At 41.2% G+C, this 23,161-nt stretch overlaps 1 protein-coding gene across 2 annotated transcripts in view; it reads left to right on the top strand.

The window, feature by feature from the left end:
* The window catches only part of mpped2a (metallophosphoesterase domain containing 2a), a 77,050-nt gene extending 68,496 nt beyond the window's left edge, over positions 1-8,554 (top strand). For both annotated transcript variants that reach the window (XM_084954542.1, XM_084954619.1), the window contains 3 exons: positions 3,682-3,797; positions 5,202-5,315; positions 6,615-8,554. In XM_084954542.1, the coding sequence (XP_084810668.1) occupies positions 3,682-3,797; positions 5,202-5,315; positions 6,615-6,733 (349 nt within the window). In that variant the 3' untranslated portion in view covers positions 6,734-8,554. The remainder of the gene's footprint in view (positions 1-3,681; positions 3,798-5,201; positions 5,316-6,614) is intronic.
* Positions 8,555-23,161: the final 14,607 nt, after the last annotated feature.

Raw genomic sequence — 23,161 nt, 5'->3', positions numbered from 1 at the left:
CTTGCCTCCAGACGCTTCTCCTTTGTTGCCACGGTGACGCTCTCCAGATGGCGAGTGTCAAGGCAAGACTGGGCTCAGAATGTACACACATACACATGCATTGGCCTGCATATATGCAGTCAGGGAGGAGACTGGTAGCAGTACATTTTGTTTGCTCACATCCTACTCGGAAGCTTCTTGGATGCGCACTCTGCCCACTACACATGCACACATACACTCAACAGTACAGTATAATAAAACCTGTGTCACAGCCACGCAGGAAACAGTCTCTCCTTTATGCGACTGGGATGTCATTAATCTTGGCAGAGGTTAACAAATGCACTTGCATAGAAGGTATATTTCATAGGCAGACAGCCGACAATGGGGGCATTGTGGTGTCGATCTGTAGCAGCCAGTACTGCATTCAGTCAGGACCTTTCAGTTTGGCTCTGGATCCACAGCTCATGTCGGGAGTTATGTTTCATCTCTCAGATGAATGTGTTTATGTGAGAGAAAACATGTGAAACACAGAGCAAAATCAAGGGTCCAGATGTTTATTTATTTCTGCTGCAAGAAACCACGATTTATTTTACTGGAGGGGGGACCAATGTGTCTGGCTATTTTTCAAAGTTTGGCCTTGTCGCTATTAGTCAAAACCTGAGGCAGACAAATGCTTTGCTGGTGCATTCTGTGTGCAGTAAGCCGACCAGGCCAGCTCTGCTCTGATTCACCAGCTTTCTAAGTTTGTCCACACCGCAGCGGCAGCACTCTTTCCATCGGAGAAGTGGCGAGTCTTCCCAGTAATCCATTAGACTTCCATTAGCTCCGATTTGTGTGATTAGTTCTAATTAATCAGTTCAGTCTGTGGCCTTCACTCCCCTGCGCGCTCCTCACATTTCATTTTTAACCTCATTTCTCAGCTCTCCACTGAGCGAGAGAACGAGGCAACGATTGAGTGAGCAAATCAAAGAGCAAGCTTCTGCCGCCGCCACTGGTTTTTCTTTTTTTTCTTTCCAAGCACATAAGAACACTCGATACTCCAAACAGGTTGAGCTGGAGCTTAGACTGCATTATAATGCTTGTTTCTCTCACCACAGTGAATTAATAGGATTTTTTTTTAAGGCTCTTATTTTCAGCAGTGTAGTTTTGTTGCTCAGTTGTGTTTTAGAATGAACCGGGGGGATTGTGATCTTATGTTTTACACATCTCAAGTCTGTGCTAGCTCTGTTTAGCCCCTCTTGGCCCTCCTCTGGAACAGTAGGTATTGATCTGCGCTGGAGCGTCCATCTTTCACTGTAACAAAGCCTATTGATGTTTGTGGAGCCCTGATTTCCCCTCGGTCAAATGCCATACCCAGCACCACTGCTAAGTGAGAGGAAGCTGGTCTAAACTCTGCAGTCTGTCCCAAAGTAACCTGGGAATGGTGTCATCTTTTCATCAGTGACTCTGCTGCACTGAACTAAAACCCTAAAATTAAAATCAAAAGATTTTTTTTTTCTTTCTGGGTTTCTAGCAGTAGGTCAGCTTATATACTGAGGTATTATGTGATGATAATCTATCTTCCTTTCCTGTGTTGTCAGCCTTCTTCAGCTATTACCACTATTGTGATAAATGAAGGCTCAATTTATCAACCAGCCTCTCCTCGATTTCTGTTTCTCCCTTTGGTTTCCACAGCTCTGCTTCTATGTCTAACCCCTGTGCAGTTCACTTTATTTCTTCATCTGTTTCTACCCCCTCCATCCATCCATCCATCCATCCAATCCATCCATCTATTCCTCATTCCCACTCAGCCAGATCGAGGCTCTTTGTGTCTGCTGGGGAAGACTGAGATGCTGCCTGTCACCCCAGAGATGCAGACTCCCATCCAGGCTGCTGGAGGTGGCCCGGCTGCTGTCAATCAATCTGTAGAAAGGAAGCAGAGGGAGTGGGGGTTGACATGTGATGTGGATCCCTGCTGTTTAGAAATTCACTTTTTTTTTTCTTCCTCCTACCAGGCCTGCACAGTCAGTCATTTATTTTGGCTTCTAACATGAACGAATCAACGATTGTGACCCTTTGAATTTAAAGCTTCTCCAGTCCTCCAAACTAAGCACTCCCATGTTCACGGGTAAACAGTCGCCCCAATTAGTAGTTAGTTGTAAGTATGTTGTGTATTTGATTGAAGGTAACCTGGACTTGTACAGTAATATATTGTGGTTTGGTTATCTTGTTCATTTTGGTGTAGCAATGTCAGTATTACTAAAAAATGTGTTGTGATTTTTTTTTTCTTTGATGAAGACAGATGAATATGATTTTGTTCAATGTAAAATGATTCTGCAGCCATAAAATAGTTACAGTTATTAAGGATGAGAGGAAATTGCTGCCTTCTTGCAATATGTCACACTACTTACAGATATTTTAAAAACATTTTTCAAAAACATCAATCTGTTCAGGCATTGCAAACTAATTCCACTAACAGACTCTGACTCTACTAGTTTTGCACAGCAACTTTAAAATTTTCCATTCAGCCACTGTCAGTCCAAAATCCCCCGACTGACTGATTGATGCAGTTTGAATTCCAAAGTAAGCAGAGCATAAAATAAGCTAAATTAAATGACAAAAATCATCCCAAAAAAACCAACAGGCCGTGGACTAATTGCCAGAAAGACAATATATTCATCCAGTCACCCAAGTGTAGGAGCTAATCCGTGACTCCTTGTGGTGGCATAAAGTAAAGAAGGAAAAAGTCACATGAACAAAAAGGCAAACGTACATTAGACTTGATTTAAGTTGTTTGCTGCCAAATCTGTAACTTTGTGAGCTCTCAGTATGCCAACAAAAAAAAGACCCACTTATAGAAAGAGCTCGATACCACTTCTGCTGCATGAGGCACGCAGCACATGGTTAACCAGTTGGTGGTTGCTGGGGAAAAATGAGTATTACATAAACTTTTTGAAGTTGGGGGCTGGCTGTTGCTGGCAGTCATAGTGAAATTGATTGCTAAAGCCCCGGTCACTCGAGCCTAAAGCTCATCCAGAGACTCTGATAATCACCAGTTGCATGGGAGAAATGTGGATTCCCCGACAGGCTGGCGACGGGTTGAGGGAAGTGAAGTTGCTCGCTATCGCCTTCAAAGCAAACCTGGTGTCTCACTGCTGAAACCACCACATTTCAAAAGGGGAAACTTTTACTTTGAAGGCAAATGGTCTCACTCTTTGGACTCCTCAGTTTTTGCCTAGCGACCAGTCATTGCTAGGGGCGCCGACCAGTCTATAGGCCTATGTGACTGAGGCCTTAATGGGACAAATTGAACTGTAGTTATGTGTTGCACAACTTCCTGGAGTCGTCTTATAAGAAAAACCCTATCCTGTTCTGTAGTTTGGAAACATTTTACACTTAAGTTTGCATTATCGTTGTATGAGCCTTTTTGCCAGTTGTTATTACTACTATGTTACCTTTTTCTAATCTTTGGTTTGCTTTTTAACTGGTTAAAATGTAGCATTTACATAATATATTAGTCAGTGGAATAAACCGGGACACAAGATGAGATGTGCTTTTATTAAACAGCCATTTATCTGCTACACTGACTTGGTAATGTTGCACAGAGGTGCATACATTTTGTGGTATTTATTGCCTTCTGATATCATCTTTGCTTTGCGTAATCATGGTGCAGTTGCTCTCCCGAGTGATATTAATATGATCTCTTCCCCTCTGCCTCTGCAGGACTCCGTGGTTTAACGGATGGGGGTTCAACCTGCCTCGAGGACAGTCTCTGCTGGATAAATGGAACCTCATCCCTGAGGGCATCGACATCCTGATGACCCACGGACCTCCACTCGGTGAGTCCAATTAACCAATCACAGCCCCTGCATTGCAGTTTCTAATGAAGTCGGGGCTCTTTCTTCAAAATGTATGTGAAGTCACTGGTGGCTTGACTGTAGGTCGTGTTTGAGCAGATCTCTGCATGTCTTACATTATAATCAATGTTGTTTCCATCTAAATCCAACAGTAACTAAAGTGAACACTCCGACATGCTTCATAATTCAATGTTTGTGTTTGACTTCATGAAAAACAAAGTGAATATATATATTTTTTTTCCCTCACTACTGGCTGTATTAGTTTTCCCTCTGGTTGTTTGGGTCCTGTTTTTGTTTTTTGTTGTTTTTTGCTATGTGTTTGTGTTGTTTTTTGTGTTTTTCCTCCTTGTGCTTTCCATCTGGCTTTATTGAGTGATTTCCTTTCCTCTCGCCTACGGAGGGTTGCTGCTGTTGTTGCGGCAGCCACTGTGGCTGTTTGATTGCATGGAAACTCGATTTCACAGCAGTGTGACAGATGCTGCGAACAACTGGAGAGAGACCGTAGGATAGGAAAGCAGCACTGGAGGAAGGGGTCAGCTTAAGATGAAAATTTAGGATGATTCTCCAAAGATGGAAGATCCAAAACAATGAGATGGGAAAAGAGGGGTGTTGCACAAGTGTGGAGAAAAAATATGGATTCATCAGACACATTTTAAAGCTGTGAAATTCAGATATGAACCCAGTAAATGAACAGTTGTTTTATTTCTGCTATTACATAATTCTTCTGAAGTAAGAATTCTCTATTGTGGTCAAACGGTGCCAAAAGTGGGCCTCAACTGGTAGTTTGAGTTAATAAAAGCTGTGCGTGAATTGGTAGTGATTCACCCAAATTTTAATATCTGCTGAAAAAGTTTTGGGGGAAAAAAGGTCCACTCCCGATTTGACCTGTAGTAGTCCTAATGCTCTGAACTGCTGACTCAAGTAATTCAAACTGTAAGGGAAAGTTTATTTGACCTTGTGCATGGAGACTATCTCAGCACTCGTGATAAATGGCTGCTAATGTCAGCATGAATCTTCTCAACATAAAAACCCATTGTATGTTCAGAACATGATAGATGGAGATATACGTATATTCACAGATATTTTTACTGTAGAGCTTAGTGTTGGCCATATGGAGTCGTCCAGTTAATAGTACAGAGTGATATGTGTGTGCGCACATGTATGTTGGTGGTGATTGTGTTTTTTGTTTGTTTCCACATTTACATTCACGCTTGAGACATTTTGTTTTCAGCTGTTCTTGTTGGGGTTTCACGTCATTAATGTTAACTTACATCTTTCTGCTGCTTATTTTAAGGTGATGTGTTACAGGTCACAGTTGTTTTGAACAAATGGAAGCAAAGAGAGTAACACCAGGACTGTTTTGACAGCTGTGAAATCTTTCTGCAGGTTTCCGAGACTGGGTTCCTAAGGAGCTACAGCGGGTTGGCTGTGTAGAGCTGCTCAACACGGTCCAGAAAAGGGTGCGACCCAAGCTTCATGCCTTTGGAGGCATACACGAAGGTACTGGGAATAAAACCCAAACTGTTAACTCTCTTTGACTCTGGGGACCTCAGAGGAGAATACGTTCTGATTGCATGATGGGGAGGTGGCCTTTGGCAAGTGCAAGTGTAGAAAAAGGATATTTTACACACGTGCACATGCTCACAATCAACAAATTGTGTTCTGTTGATTTTAAAACATGTGTCAAGACAAAGGAAGATGAATCTAATGTTTCTTACCTTTCTAGGGATGCACAGATTCAGGGCCCATGAATTTCAGGAAAAATAATAATAATTTGGACAGTAATCATTTACTTATTTAATAACCACTATTTTTTTCTGTTGGTCTATTTTGGTGATGTTGAGTGTGGTCCATTTTGGTGCCAGGGAACACACAATACAAACACATGTGCATTAGTGCTTTTTGCAGACCATAGTCTACAAGGTGAAGCTTTTCAGGGTGAGGACCTGCAACCAGTTGGCTGTTGTGCTGTTGTTTTGTGGAGAACTGCGCACACATGCAGCTGTGTTGGTTGAATAGCCAAAGTCCTTCATTGTGTGAAGACAAATACCTACACAAACAAGCACAAATGAGCTACTGTGATTTCCACTTGACCAAAAAACAAACAGAACTAATCACATAACTTCCTTGGCAATGCGAATGATCAGTTAACTGAGAACACAATAAGTAACGTTGATTGACTCATACCAACCCCACGGGCCAAGTGCTGTGACATATTAAAAAATCACTTACTTCAGTCTAGGTTTTGGTTGCAGGAGCAGTGGGTCACAGAACTTCATCTCCCAAACACTGATGCTTGTGTGGTGCTCTCCCACAGCATTAGTGAGCACGAGCTGCCTGTGGTCCAAGGAAGTAACACAGCAAAAAAGCAGGCATAGCTGGAGGGATGTGCTTGAACAAGCCTGATCCACTGCCGGTCTCACTCGCAGCTTATAGGACTTAAAGGATCTGCTGCTAACGTCTTGCTGTTTGATGCAACATGCAAAGAACCTGCAGCGTATTCTGACCACGTGTGTATGTGTGTGGTCTAAAGTGTTTAACCGCTGCATATTAACTGTACCCAAATCAAACAGTTCACAGCAATTAGTGGCAAGATGAGAAAGTAGAATAAAGCTGAAAAATGAGCCATGGAAACACTCAAAGTAAATTCAAGCATACATATTGCTAAACTGAGTGTGTGAAATTGGTATATTGAGTGAACAAAGGAGTGATTTGGTAAAAACAGTGTATTACAAACTCTGTTACATGATCGAATGTTACCTATTTCTGGCACTCATTTTCCCCTTCCCGCCTCCCCAGGGTACGGGATCATGACAGACGGCTACACGACATTCATCAACGCGTCAACCTGCACCGTCAGCTTCCAGCCCACCAACCCCCCTATCGTGTTCGACCTGCCCAACCCTTCCAGCTCCTGAGATCAGAGGATGGGGGGGGGAGGGTCAAGGGCTGGATAAACAACTTCTTTTCAAAAAATATGTCAAGTTTAAAAAAAAAAAATTAATAAAAAAAATAAAGTTATAAGTGGTTCTTTGGCAACTTTGAATCTTCTCCAACCTGTTGTGAGACGGAGAGGATTTAAAGACAGGGTGGGGTGGGAGCGTGTGTGGGAGTGTTAAAGGAGAATACCATTGCTTTTTATTTAGGTTTTCTGGGGGTTTTTTTAAGCTTGTGCCAGCAGTCCCGCTCTGTTTTTTTTATTATTGTTGTTCATCTGCACACAGTCAGAACAGTTGCAGATATCAGGGCCCGTTTTCCTCCAGAATGCTTTCCAGCTTTGTTCAATATGAGAAACGGCTTTGACAAAGCAAAGGTAATCCCTGAAGAAACTTTCTTTTGTCCTGATTTTGACTGTGTAGGGTCGAGTGTTTATTATGTCGGCGCAGCTTCATTTCACACTCCGCTTCCTGTCAGCCACAGGAAGAATTAATCCCTCAAAAAGATGTTGCCTTAGTGCAGAACGGCAGATGAGAACAATGCTTTCAACTTGCACGCTCTTAAAACACTACTTGGCCACAGGGAAGAAATCTGTGATCTCAAATTGAATTTTTTCTTCTTCTTTTTTTAACTAAATTAAATGTACGGAATATTCTCTTTCAAGGCTTCCATACCACCACATTGTTTGTTACAACAGAAATTTGGAATGTTTGAATTAAAAATATAAAAATGTTTTAAAGTCTAAATGTGTGCAGATTTGGAGGGACTGCTGAGCTATGAGCCTGGCTGATACTGGTATTCTCCTTTTCAGGGGGATTTTTGTGATTAAACAATCTTGCTCTTGATAAATAATGGTCAGATCTGTAAGATAAATGATGCTATGTGAATTTGTATAATTTTTTATTTTTTTTTTAACGTTTGATTTGTGTTAGCCAGACAATGCATACCATGGATGTGTCATCACGATATTTCATATTTGGGTTCTTCTTGTTTGTTTCGAACCTCTCGTCAGTTCCTCTTTTTTCTTATTGGCTGACAGGGACGCTGCCTTAAACTAGCTTTAATGTTCTCAGCTAGAGCCCCCCTTCTCTGCGAGCTCAGAGAAAAAAGTCCTTATTTATTACCCATCATCCCCGCAAAACAACACCTAACCAACGCAGGGACAGAAGACTATCCAGTTACAGCCGGAAAAATTCCCTTTGTATTGCCCCGTTATGGATTTCTGATCTGATTTGGAAAATGTAATGTATAAAAATATATATATTATATATTCATGTTGTAAAACATCTGTACTAAAAGTTGTGTTTGACAAAAAAAGTGCATTTTTTTTTCTGTATGCACCTGTATGTTTGCCATGTTTCTTTAATTCTCTCGTTAAAAATCTCTTGAGACGTTTCTTTAATGATTTTTGTATCAATTCTCCCAGTAGGGTAGATGTTTATTTTGGATGAGAGAGGAAAAATTTGTCACAATCCAACAGGTGCTGATTGTTCCCAACAACACACCTGCCTAAACATGGTTAAGTTGTCCTTTAAAGTGTAAATTTGATAGTATTTGTGTTTTATTGCTTTTTTTCTAATTTTGCACTGTGTGTAAATGCAATCTTGCTAGCACAAAAAAAAGTTGCCAATAGTTGTCTCAACTTTGCCGCTGTAAATGCTCTTTTCGTGCTCTGTTCCTCTCTCGCTCTTTCTCTGATTGTATCCCTCTTCATGGAAATGTTAGTTCTCTCTTTCAGTTCATTGTGATATATTTAGCTGCCTTTATATGCAAATAAAATTGCAAGATTTTTACTTATGAAACTCCATCTTTGTTTTTATTCCAAAAATGGTTAGCCACCACCAGTTTGTCCGTCTGTATCTGGAAGTCCAACAGGCTCGACCATTCTCCACCCCATTGGTGTCTCCCATTTTGACCTGGGGACTTCCAGGCCATACTCAGCACAGATGCTTCTGTATATTATGGCACTTAGTTATGGCGTTCCATGTATTCCCTGCCTGCTAGCATCTTGCACCCTGATGTTATGTGCCATATGTATATCCACTTTTACTGTGGCAACAATCCACTTTATGCAAAACCAACCAAGAGTTTTGTTTTTTTTTTTAAAAAGGAAGCTGAAGTTGTATGAAAAACGATCTTGGTTTGTATCAGCCAGTCAACACAGCTGCGAGCAGGCTTGGCCTACTTTCTAATACTTATTTGAATACTTATTTACAAAGTAAATGTATGCTTATCTGTACAGCCTAACCTCACAGCAGGTGTTTTGCCTCAACAGGCAGCACACCTGCCAGCCCTCTCTGTGGTGAGGCCAGAACAAAACACTTAGAAGTCTTGACCCCACAGTTGTAAATAAAGTGAAGCGGATTTTTATTCCTGCTGTGACTGTTTAGATTAAAAAAAACTGCTAAAGCGAAAATATCAATCTGTTTGCACCCTGAACTCATCAGCTTGCTATTTGAAAATGACTTCATGACTACAGGTAAAATATTGGATTAGTGTTACGGTTTATTAGTGAAAGGTAAGATCTGTTACTGACGGTTATATGCTTTGAATATCCACAGCACTCAATCAATATGCTGACATTTCAGGTGCCAGATTTTAAACATACATTTAAAAATAAAAAAAAATACTTTTTTTAGTTGTATCACAAACGATGCTTGGTAAAAACAGAGATCAACAGTTGACTCTAGATGCCACAGTAAAGTGACAGAGAATTCAAATATGGCTCGCGTTTCTCCCACACTCATCTGAATATTCACAGTGTTTCAGCTGCAGATCTGCACATTGGTTTCATCAGGTTTCATTCCTTTTTACCACTCGCCAGCACAGATCCCTCATAGGCCAAAAATAAAATGGGCTCGAGTTGTAGAGCGCCTTTGCCAGCCTTTCCCACCAACCCCATTCTCTCATCACCACAACATCAAAGCAGCCCAACCAATTAACTATTCCCCGAAACGAGAGCAGCAAGGCATCGCCCCACACCCATCAGATCCCCCAGCACATTACCATAATCCAGTCTAATCATATTAACATAGGCCACAGATGAGCAGGAGGAGACATGGCTGCTCTGGCTCTGCTGTTCGGTCTCTTAGAGCGAGTGTGAATGCATGTGGGCACTTTTATTCAAATCGTGTGTAGGCACATGTTGTGGATCTGCAGTGTTCAGTCCTTTGATCCAGACTCTCATATAGTGTCAGTATATATGAAGGCAATATGATTGTTACAGAGCAGTACAGTTTGAATTAGCTTTAACATGTTGCCTGTTATCTAGCCAACTGCACCTGTGTTAATATGTTGGAACTCCAGTGTTAATGTTAAACACTGAACAGTCAATGCTAATTTGATGAACAACATGCTCAGCTAACAAAGGTAAATGTCTGAACGTGGACATTTGCACATTTATAACATCAGTTTTAAGTCATCCACACATAAAGCAATGAGCTTGTCATGCACCACTTTGTAACACAGCCGGTGGTGATGTACAGTGGGGGAAATGTTTTTTTGATCACTTGAAAAGTTAAAAATTGATTTGCATGTAATTGAGTGAAATAAATATTTGATCGCCAAGCAAAGCATAGCTGAGTAGTTACTCAAACTTGTAGTTGGTCACCAGATTTCAGGAGGGATTCTGGCCCACTCATCTTCACAGAAGCTCTGTAAATCCTTTAGGTTTACTGGCGGCTGCTTGGCAACTTAAAGCTTCAGCTCCTTCAACAGTTTTTCAGTAGGTTTGAGGTATAAAGAATGGTTAGCCCGACTCATGATCTTAATGTTCTTCTTTTTTAGCCACTCCTTTGTAACTTTGGTGGTTTGTGCTCTTCAGTGTTCTGGCTGAGGGATGAAGATCCATTGAAGATCCATTGGCCCCTTAATGCAGTGAAGTCATCCTGTACCCTTACCAGAAAAACAACCCCAAAGCATAATGTTTTCACCTCCGTGCTTGACTGTGTGTTTGTTGTTCTTTGGTTGATTCAAACTTAAGAGGGGCTTATAAATGTGCCCTCTTGAGCAGGGGGATCGTGCAGGCGCTGCAAGATTCCAATCCATTACGCCGTTCTGTGGTCGTTCCACCACCTTTGTTATGATCATCCTCACCCCATGAGTCAAGATCTTGTATGAGTGCGATTTATGATCAGATTTATATTTCTTCAATCATACCAACAGTTGTCACCTTCTCACTAAGCTTCTTGCTGGTGTTTTTGGTGTGTGCAGCTCTACAATCTTGTCCCTGCTGTCCTTTGACATTTTTGGTCTTGCCCATGGTGGTGGAGAGGCTGGAATGAAATGAAATGGTTCTATGGACGTGGGCTTTATACACAAAATGAGTTGAGATCTATAATTAATTGATTGTAATCTGTGGCAGGCACACAATATGTGGGAATCTGAATTCTGGGTGGTTGATACTTTTTCACTCCATGGCGTCAGTCAGCTTATATGGTTTTTGTTTTGTTTTTGGCTGATAGTCTTTCTGCATTAAAAAGAAGCAAACATGAAGATTATTACTTGTTTATTACTTTGTAAATGAGCAAACTTACAAATTCAGCGTGGAATCAAATAATTATTTGAGCCACTGTAAACTCCATGTTCTGGCTGGGGAGGTAAGACCTCCCATTCTGGTAATAATTTCAATTGTACACCTCTAAGTTTAGATAAATTCAACCTGTTACCCACCCAGCATTGGAGCCATATGCCACACAACCACATCTCTACTACTGGTATTTGCTATAATAGACCGTCTAAATTGCCAACTGTTAGTTTGCCTGGCATTTCTGCAAGTCTGTGAATTTAATTTCCATTCCACTTATCTCTGTGTCTCTTCCTGGCAGTCCTACATAGGCAACACTCATTAGCTCCATTACCATGAAGAAAATGCCAGTCAGGCAGCGTATGTGAAGAGAATTATTGCTAAAATTACATTTAGGAGTCAGTACTTTAGATTTTTTTTTTTTTTTATTAAAACCAAATTGTGCTGCTGAATTTGCCTGATTTTATTTTATTTATTTCCTTGGTAAAGTTACTCAGCATGAAGAGTTTACATATATCAGCCTTGGAAGTGCTCCAAACAGTCAGTCAGCTAACATCAACTATGCAGGAAATGAACAAAGGATTGTCTTTAAAGCGGATTTATCCTTTGACAGTGATAATTACGTTTGGTTTTCTTAGTGTGTCGCAGACAGATCTGTTCTGTTTCCTGGATTATCGTTGCTTCTCCCTCTTCCTTTCTTTGTCTCCCTCCTGCCCTCTCTGTTAATGATAGTTTCTCTGTCAGTCAGCCCTTGATGTCTCAGCGTCAGGACATTTATAGCTCCGCCAAATTGCCGGCTGTATTAATTATCCTTGCCTAGGCAGCTGCTGGTAATATTGGATGTTTGTCAGGTTAGCCTTCATCTGCTCCTGACGGATTCGAAGGAAGACAGGGTGAAGGCTCCGAGCGCCCACATCAACCTGTGGGAACGTGTGTGGCTTATCCTGGTGCCAGCGCTCTGCATGCGCTGTTTATATGGACTTAATTGCCCGCTGGTGGTATTATTGTAATCTGGAGCTCATTTGGCGTGAGTGGGGTTGCTGTGAAATAATTCTCTAAATCAGAGGCATGCAGGCTCATGCTTTCCATTTGCTCATCTTTCCCACGTGGTCTTACTTAACATCTTTCATACCAAATGTTTTATTATAACAGTTTACATTATTTGGGGTTTATTTGAAGAAGCTAATTGAAAATGGGGATTAAAAAGAGAAAAAAAGAGTTTTGTGACGTTTAAAAGAGAACAGAAAAACCAGAATTTAGCATTTCCTAAGCGAAAAGTGAAAAATGGCGTGCATTTAAAATGTCACCCACAGCTTTGTGCAAACCAGACACAGGCACTGCTTCAGTTTTAATTTAGCCAGTTCCAAGTGTAAAACTTGATTGAATTAAATCAAATTGAAAGTTCACTGGGTGATTATTTTCCCAAGTTAATTATTTCCCCCACAGGACTGGATTTGTGCAGCTATTTCTCTTCGCACTCAGAGTTTCAAAAGAATCTCTGAGAGCTGATTGAACTGGAAGAGAATTGACCCCCCGCGACCCCGATACAATGCGTGATTATCACAAGTGGATCTGCTGACTGGCTGGAGATGATTAGCGCCTCCACAGTTTCTTTACATCGCCGCAGAGACAAAGGCTAGATTTGTCTAATGGTATATAATTTACCTCCTTGATTTTCGCCGTCTTGCTCGTGTTCTCCTTTCTTGCTGCCGTTTTGTAGGCGCCTCATTGAATAATTGTGTGGGGTTTAGTGAATTACCGTAATTACAGTTATTGGCCACCGTTGTCCCATTACTCACTAATCAAGAACATTGCAAATGGACAATCAGAATTCGTGACAGTCAAATGCATCAGTGTAGCTTTCCCATCTGACGGTAAATTATTTGATTTTGCCAAACAGGTAATTAGATGTAAACAGACAAATTGTTGCCAGCAGCAATAGTGAAGCTGTTTTCACTTGATGAGCTTGTGTATGCATGTGTGCGTGTCATCATAGGAAATGGCAGTACTTGTAACACACGCTATAGGATGGATGACCAGAAATTACTCTGAGAAAAATCTTCAGGTGCTGAGCATGTGTTTTCAGTGGCCACCCCTGTGGGAGGTTGGTACAAAGCATCACTTGCAGTGATGTAAAGCATGCTACCACTAGTAATGAGTCTGGGTTTGCCGGTTGCCACGAGAACGGTACTTGTCTCGATCGCATTGTGCAAAGTGTAATGTTTGTTGAGGGAGGATTACCTATCCCCTGGAGTCTACCCCCTTAGTCCCCCCCAAAAAAAACATTTGCAAGGACTGTATAATGAAGTTCAATACACAAAGATTGAAATGCAAGAGTAGAAGCAAAGACAGGAAAAAATACATAAAGACATCCGGTGTGCGCTTCACAATCTGCAGAGGAGACATCAAGAGTTACTCGCCATCCATGACAAAGTACAACAAACAACAATAACATGCACGAGGAAAAGAAAGTTCAAGAAGAAAAATATAAAGAACTGCAGGAGAAAAACAAAGAACTCCAAGAAAAGCATAAAGAAAAGCAACCAAAATTAGAAGAACTGGAGAAACTTTGTAAGAAACTTGAGCTGCAGTATGATGAGCTTTTCAGTGACATGACAAACCTCATAGCACAGAACAAAGATCTGCAACAACTGTACCTGAAAATGAATAAAAAAACACTTCAGGATTTTTGGAAGAAGAACTCTGCTGCTTCTTCAGTTAAGCCTGGATAAGAGTAGCCCCATATTCCTCCAACAGGGGCAAATTATACAATAAATTTACTGTGCTTTAGGGTCTTATTCAGTGTTAATGTTGTTTAGAAACATTACTGATGGTACTTAAGAAAATCTGATTAACTTAAACAGGGGTGGCCCAGGAGGTAATAACGAAGAGAGTCGACCGCCCACTGGATGGCCAGGCACTCCTTCTCCACCATACCACCTGGCCTCCCACTCACACAGTTTCCTGCTGATGTACACAATTGGGCGGGGAAAGGATCAGTTGACAAAGAGCGAGCGAGTGAATTCGACAAAGTCGAAAGCTGACGGCAGCTCGCGGCCCTTGCTGTCGAGGTAGGGCTTCATGTGTGACAGACAGTAGTCTGCCTGCTCTTTAGTCAGGTTCTGGTAGAGCTCCTCTTTAGTGACGTAGGGTTTGTTTTCAGCGCTGAGGGCTCGGAAGGCGCTCTCGATCTCCTCACTAGACTTGACGTTCTCAGTTTCACGGCTGATCATGAACGCCATGTACTCCTGCAGCGACACGTTTCCATCCCTATTGAGATGCACCGTGTCGACTGCCTCCAGCCCTCTGTTCAAGGCGTCAGTCTGCAGAATAAAAGGGAGGGAAAAGTTTAGAGCAAAGGTTCCCCACAGAGAGACTTCCTCACTTGCACGAACGCCACCTGGCACTGTTCTGTCCACCGAACCAGATCTGGGGCACCCTTTTCGGTGAAATTAGTCAAAGGGCTTGTCAGCTCTGCAAAGCTAGGTACGGACCGGCGGTAGTAACCCGCCAGCCCCAAGAATCGTCTCACCTCTTTTTTGGTCTTGGGACATGGGCAGGATGCAATGGCTGCTCTTTTATCCATCTGAGGGCACACATGCAACCTCCCAAGTGGTACCGCAAATACTGTACCTCACTCCATTCAGCCGCACACTTCTTTGGGTTGGCCGTGAAGCTCTGCCTGCTTCAGGGACTCCAGGACCACGGACCATCCGCTGCACTTGCTCCTTTCAGGTGGCACTGTGGATGATGGCGTCATCCAAATAGGCGACAGCATATGCAGCTTGCGGACCTGGTCCATGAGGCACTGGAAAGTGGCCGGAGCTCCGAAGAAGCAGGACAGAAGTGTGACAAATTGGTACAACCCGTATGGAGTGGAGAAGAACGGTTTTTAGTAGCCCTTGAATCCTTAAATCCAGTGTGGTAAAAAAAAAAGCAAGCAGTGCCTAACCAGTCTAGGAGCTCGTCGACATCCTCTGCATGGGATAACCGTCAAACTGTGACACTTCATTCATTTTACCTTGCGATAGTCGACACAGACCCATATAGACCAATCTTTCTTCACTACAAGAACTATGGGGCTACCCCACATGCTGTGTGACTCTTCTTTTACTCCTATTTTCAGCATGTTAGCCAATTCTCTCTGAACAATTTGCCTCTTATGATCAGGTAACCTCTAGGGCCGTGAACACACCGTCATGCCAGGCTGCGTTTTGAAATGGTGGTCTATGAAATTGGTACAACCAGGCAAGGAGAAAAACACATCTGCAAACCCCTGTTGCAATGCAGCAACATCTGCTCCCTGGGCCTGTGTGAGATGGAGGCGGGAATGGTGAAATTTGGCACCTCAAGTCATCTATTTCCTTAACCAGAGAAGTGGTTTCACCCTCTTTCCATACTTTAAGGAGGCTGAGGTGATATATCTATGCAGCTCCTTCCCTGTCCAACTGTACTACTTCACAGTCAGCGTCACCCCTTATTACATCTTTGTATCTGTGACACCAAAACTCAACTGTTTCCTTTTTCCAGTGGAAACTTTCCAGCTTTTCAATACATTTCAAATGCATATCAATTATCAAATGCAATCATATTTAAAAAATATAATATGAGGAATGACAAAATAATGTTGTTTTTCATACTACTACACCAACGGCCAAGACTAAACCACACCACCGCACCACACCTGCTGCACCACATTTCCATTTTATTAAAAAATGAAAAATGTCTTTTCCATTGTGGATGATGTGAATAATTTATTTTGCCTTATCAAATACAAAACTTAGCCACAGAGTCAGCTTTCATGTCAGCACCCTAAAAAGCAGATCTTGAACTATCAGCCTTCCAAGGAACAGAGCAGCAGGTCAATGTGAGTGGAGATGTAAACAGGCAGGCAGACACCGCGAACAGCAGTGCAGTGCAGAGGTTAATACTTCATTAATGTCTGATTAATGTCTTCAAGCTGATTAATTCAATTGAGCCCTTTATTACAGTGTGTGTATTAATAGAAATCAAGGAGTCCCTCAGCAGGAGATGTTGTCTGCCATATGGAGAGCATTATGGCTGTGCTGGCTGATGAGGGTGCCAACCACAGCACTGGGAGGGTCAAGAGGGCACTCTGGGAAAGGCTGGTGCCTTGGCAAAAACTTGATTTAAAAAAACAAAAAACAAAATTGTTTTCAAACCTGCACCACGAACTGGCTGAGGAGCCAAAACTGGAAGATGCAAGCTCACACTAAATAAAGCAAGGAGTCAGACATACTACAAAGAAATGTATTCTTTTCTGTTTTGGATTGAGGGTAATTTCAGGGTAAAACTAAAAAGCCTTACAATGTCATAAGACAAATGACAAGACTTTTAAATCCTGGAAAGTAATGGGAGAATTTTATTTTACTTGTAACACTTACTTTAATACTTACATGTCTAACTCAAGCATAATGATAAAAATCATTATAAGACTACAACTGTGATTCAAATTAAATAAGCTATGATGTTCATTTGTTATTTGTCTTGCTTCTGTGTGTTCTGTCTGTAGATTCCATATTAACACTTGCTTGTGGGTGCTAGCTCAGTGCATTGAGCGGGCGACCACATGCCTCACGGCTGAGAGAGGCCAGCCCTTTGTCGCATGTCTTCCCCTCTCTCCCTGCCCCTGCTTTCCTGTCCTCTCTTCACTGTGTCTATTGAATAAAGTTGAAAAAAGGCCAAAAAAACACTTGCTTAGATGAAGGGCATACGATTATGCACCAGTGTGAAACAACATTAAACACCAAGTTTTGATTTCAGTCTTTAGGAATTGAAGATCAGAATGTCTCCAGCTGCCAGTTAAAGGTTTGATAGACATGAAGAAAGAAATCTATTCAGTCAGATGTTCACATTCACAGACGAAGAAATGCACCACAACAAATTGTAATATTGGTGGCTTGCTTGAACTTTTTTAATTTAAACTTTCAGAGTTTAAATTAAACAATGACAGTAAAGCAGACATATAGGGGTCTGCTTGTGCCTCTTACAAAAGAGCAAGTTTCAAACCAGTCTTCTCAGTTAGTTAAAATTGATAAATCTGAAAATTTGAAATTTTGCAAACCTGATTACACATTTAGTCTCTCAGAACTCCACCTGATACCACATCCCTAATGTTCAGTACTGGAGCGGTACTCCACCGGTGGTTGTGGAGGCCATTTTAAGACAGTGACCCCATTGTTCAAGAAACCAGTTTAAGACGATCTGAAATTTATGATATGGTGAATTATCCTTTTAAAAGCAGTCGTCAGAAGATGGGTACACTGCGGTCATAAAGAGATGGTCAGCAACTTAATCAAGTATGCTGTGGTGTTTAAAAGACCATTACAGCAACAGCAGCACCCTGAACCACTGATACAAGGTTTTGATGAATCCAAGGTCCACTACTGACGATGTGTCCAAAATTTTAATATGATCATCTAGATCAGATCTCTAATCCTTAAACCTAACCAAGGAAGGAAAAATGGCAGAGTAGCTTGGGTAAAAGGCCGAAAGTTGAGGCACACAACGATGTGTGCCGCTAGTAAAGTTTCTGGGCTGCCTTTCCTCATAATAGGCGTCCCTCAAAATGTTCTCCATTTAAAGCAATGCATTATCAGGGATTGTAACATCTATTTCTTTTAATGAATCAGAATTCATGCTTTCATGTTGTTTATGTCAAATCCTGATTTTAACCATCTGAAAGTTGCAGCAGACACGGAGACTCATCGGACCAGGCAACGTTTTTCCAGTCTTCTGTTGTCCAGTGTTGGTAAGCCTCTGTGAATGGTAGCTTCAGTTTATAAGCTTGGATGAATTGTGTGATTAAAGATGCTCTTCTACATAACTTTGTAGGACCAAGCAGTTATTTGACTTACTGTTGTCTTCCTATCAGTTTGAAGCAGTCTTCTAGGCCATTCTCCTGTGACATCAATAAGGCAAGTCCAGAGAACTGCAGCCTATTGGATATGTTCCTTTTGTACCATTCTCTGTAAACCACCAGTGATGGAAAATCTTGCTAGAGCAGCATTTTCTCAAATACGCAGAACAGCCTGTTTGGCATCAGCAACTATGCAACATTCAAAGTCACTTAAATTAGCTTTCTTCCCCATTCACCATGTCTGCATTCACAAATGCTTTGAGTATGCTGCCATATGACCAGCTGATTATGTACTAAGGATCTGAGAACTTCTTGTATTACTTTGCATGCTGTAAATATAATTAACAGTGATGGTTTCATTTTCATTCATATAGTTCTTTTACGAAACAAGGTGTGGGGAAAAAAGGTCAAATAAGCAAAGTGACCACACCAAAAGAGAAGTAGGCGTCATTTGTGATGACACAAAACATTTGAAGACTTTCCTTGTTGTCTTTTAAAATATAGTGAGTCATTTAATCGTTTATGAATGTCAGAACCATGCTGAGAAACAAGAAAGAAACAAAAGAGAAAAGCTCCCAAGGACTTCCAAGACATTTAGCATTAACGAAACATTTCCATTTCTGCTGCAGCAGTTCAGTCACATACAAACCGCAAACAGAATTAGAGACTGATGAGACTTAAGATGGTCAGAGAATCTGAAGAGGATTTTTCTTCTGGTAATCCTGAAGAATTTCTCCTTCTGTCCTGTGAAACCCTCCGTTGGCGCCAGAGTTTCTTCTTTTTCCCTGATGACGCAAATCTCTGGCACACTCTCTCTCACACACACAGACACACACACTGAGACTCACTCAGACGCACTACAGCTGTTACAGTTGGCACACAGTGTCAATTGTGTTTGCCCTGAGAGTTAACAGCAGCCACTCGACATGAGACACCGCCTCGCCCTCGGCCCCTCTGCCTTCTCATGACAAAAGATCTGTTTCTCAGCTATGGCGGCTTAATTGAGTATGATAACCTCGGTGTCACAGTTGTTTATCCAGCAGCTCTCCTTTCTGCACTGCCACGCAGTGAAATTCAAAAGGATTCGGCAGAGAATGTGAAAGCATTTGATGTCTTTTGTTAGATGAATTAAACACTGTTTCTTTGGCAAATGCTGCATAAATACAAACAAGGTCTTTAAGGATACATGGCACATAATTAAGGCAACATTTGCACTTCATTAAAACTAAACCCTTAATAGAAAACACGTCTCATTTGTGACTGAGAGCAAATTCAATGAATTCTGCAGCAACAAACACCATGAAGTTCTAATTATTTCTTTGCAATTTCTTTGCAATTTCCTCAGACTTTCTTTTGAAAGTGAAAGCTAAAATGAATTCAGTTTAATTCAATATATATATTGAATTAAGCTGAATTCCTATAGCACTCCATATTGTAAGATAAGCATTTGTAAGGTAAGGTATTGTAAGCCTATAACGTCTTACTAATTGATGTACTGTTAAAACGCATAAAACATGTTTCTCTGTCCCAAGTTGTCACTTATGATCACTTCTTGCTGATGCATAATATTTTTTCTTACAAATAAAAAACATAAATATTTCCTGTAACCTATTACTATTTAGTACAGGCAAACATCTTCCCACTTGGAAATATCTGACCCTTTACACACCGGATACATGAAATTCATGCAAATATATTGTGACTTGAAAAATCATTTTCAGACTCATCTATTCTTAATGAATCCTTTCACACCGACCGTGTAATTCTGCATGTAAATAAACAAATCTGACCAATCACGCCACTGCATTTGGCAACTACAGCTCTCGTAGCTCAAAATGAACACAAGTACTGAATGTACAACAATGTGGAAACAGTAAAATACTGTTTTACCTCAGACACCCCACACTGTGATCTGATGATTTTTCTGCCTCCTCAGATGTGGTCCCAAATCTACCAACCTGGCATATGTGCAAAAGCAGTTATGATAAAGCTTCAACTCTGGGATCAAACCATGAAATCCTCCCTCCTGCTGCCTTCTCGTTAGAATTGGATGAACCCAGAATCCCAGTTTAGAAACATCAGGACCAGTTTATCATTGCTTATTGCTGATTTCCTTTAAATGCTTTTTTGTGTGTATATACATTAGACAACAAGTCTGTGTCCTAAAAATTCCCAATTTTGAGCCATTTTTTCAGTGATGAAAATAGCATTGCAACTGCTTTTTAACCAGAAAAAATCTGGTTGTTCCACTGGTGACCACGTCTGTCTGGCCACCCAGAGGTTGACTCTGCAACACCCTCAACCTTTCAGTCACCATGATCAATTGCAAGGTGATTGTCTGCCTGGCTAGAGGCAACCGGTCCCAAACAATTACAAATAATTGCTGTCTAACGATTGAGAGCTAGTTGTATTGTGGTTATATTGCTAAATAAAAGCAAGGCTGCTTATTTCCAGTTAAATTGCCATCCTTACGTAGTTAATATAACTTTTTGTTTAATATTAATTCCTGTGTATGTAGATGGCACCAGAATTGGAATCTTCGCTGATTTATCACAGCTTCTAATTGTATAATCGCAAACAGATTGCAAGTAATTGCCTTGATCCAATGCAACTGCAAACTGGTAGCAGACTGATTGCAGACTGATTGCAGACTGAGTCTGTCTTTTATTGGTATCTTGAGGAAGTTGCTTTGAAGCTATCAACTGACTGCAAGTGGCCACAGATGTGGTCTTCAAAAAACAAAAAGAAAGTGAGGAAGGAAAGATTATAGAAGGAAGGCAAACAGTTATTCACAAAACTTCCTTTCCCAATCCCGACCGATCATGCTCATGGAGGGGAAAAAAGGACAAAGCTCCTTTCCCTTGGTTTGTCCATGCCACTCGCACATAGTTTAAACATGCTATGTGCACCAACTATGTAACGTGTTCTTTATGCGGTTAAGTTCATTTGATACATTTCTGTCAGACAAAGTGGATAAAATTCCAAAAGCAAGTGTTTCAGGAAAGGTAACTTGAGTTACTTTACATTGTTTTCTATTACTGTCACGAGGAAACATTGTTTGCTTCAAGTCTCTCCAGTCTTGCAGTACAGATATCCCCTTGCAGTGAGAAGAGCATCATTGTACTTTTTATGTTTGTCGGTGTATGGTTAGAGTTCAGGAAAGACCATTGTCTGCTATACGGTAACAATATTGACTTTTACCTTTAAAATAGCACCTTTAAAATCATTTGGAACATACACTTGGAATAGTGTGGAATGCATTTTCTTTTAGTTGATTAAACAGAACCTTAAGCAAATATCAGAAAATCTCTTACCAGCAGAAACTTATTAATGCTTTTTTCACTTTATTTATTCACTTATTTTGACTGTTGTGTCCCTCCGGTGTTGATCAGAGGATTCAGCCGAGGGACGTCTCTCATCTCTCTTTTTCGGCCGGTCTCAGTGCGGTGGCCTTGAGTCAAGGTTTAAATCATTTAATTAACGATTCTGCTTTCTTTTTCTTTTTTTCGTAACTAGCCGTGTAGGTGCATGGCCTCCTTTAATTGAATGGCCTTTTGTGTAATTACTGTCTTTGTGAGCGCTGGGTAGATAACAAGGATATCCTTCTCTCTCTCTCCTGTGGAACTCAGTGAAGATGAGCAAACCTGTGGCACCCAGAAACACACAATGTCATTTTATCGATGTCATCTCGGTAAACAAGCTGGATGTGAGTTTCCATCAAGGTGTCTGTGTCTTAGGAATCAAAAACCGAGTGTATTTAAGGAAAAACACTAGCCTGAGGAAAATAGGAAGTGTGTGCTCACCATGTGATGCACACAAATATTTTGAACCTGCAGAGAGAAGGTCAAGCTGTCTTTGTTCTCTGACTAATTAAATCCCCAATTACTGCGTTTGAGAGGACGTCACAGGAAAGCAGATGAAGAAAAAACATTTGTGAGGAATATAGATCTACAGCATCTGCAGACAACGTTCATCAGGTTTTATTACAGAGCCGTTGTTATGACCGTCATCACGGCTGCAATTTGATCCAGGGGTTTTTTTCCAGCTCATTTACAAAGCTCAGCTGTGGGGTTCACTAGCAACAGAGAGAACAGGAGCTCAAAGGGCTGAAGGAGCATTCATTATTGTTCTTGTTGCTATGCAACTCACTAATTAGCCTTAGCTAGCTAACCTGAAGCAACAAAGGGGACCAGGTAGATAAAAATAAAAATGGAAGAGGTAATAAAATAATTGCCCTTCTTGCTCCTGACATGGAGGTTGAAGAGCTCCCCCTGGTTCGAGATTATTATTGGGTTTTTACAGCATCTGCATGAAATTCTACTTCTCTGTAAATTACTTTCAGTGCAATTGGTTGCAATTTCATCTCCAGTGGCAGTCAGGGAAGAAGGACAGCTCCACAAAAATCTCTCTCTCATGTGGATACATCAGTGAACTCCACCTACTCTGCATTTACAGCACCCGGAAGCCTCCCTGCACACTCCCTGGCCTACTTCCATCTATAAAACATCCAAGATCTCCCTCCCATCAGCAGTGGCATTCACTCTCTGTTCCACTACATCAATGTAATCGCAATGGCACTCTCACAGACAGCCGCATCTATTGCACCAGAGACTCTCCTAAATCTGCATGCATAAAATTTCTGTCCCCTTGTTCTGTCCCAGAATTCGTCATCTTTACATAACAAGCCATAAACCCAGAGTGTGGGCTCTGGAGTTCGAAACAGTTAAAATCATCAAAAACTTCAGTCATTTACATTGACATTGTTTCCTTCAAATTTTGTGTCCTACAAGAAGTAGACAAAGGTAGTCATCTTTGTCAAAGTTAATGATGAACACATGCAGAAAACCAAAGGCCAGCTTGTGTGTGTTACGGGTGTTAAATCAGTCAAGATAGATGTGGTATGATATTGTGGAAGGATTTTCAGCCTCCCAAGCTGAAAAAAAATGAAGCCAACTTGGAATTAACAGAAACTTATGTCCACTTGAGGCTGGCTCCAAAAGCGAG

This window comes from Perissodus microlepis, chromosome 1, assembly GCF_051167445.1.
Source record: "Perissodus microlepis isolate ML-2025 ecotype Zambia chromosome 1, ASM5116744v1, whole genome shotgun sequence".
Classification (NCBI taxonomy): Eukaryota; Metazoa; Chordata; class Actinopteri; order Cichliformes; family Cichlidae; genus Perissodus; species Perissodus microlepis.
Note: the sequence above shows the minus strand (reverse complement) of the source record. Positions and strands in the feature narration are given on the sequence as shown.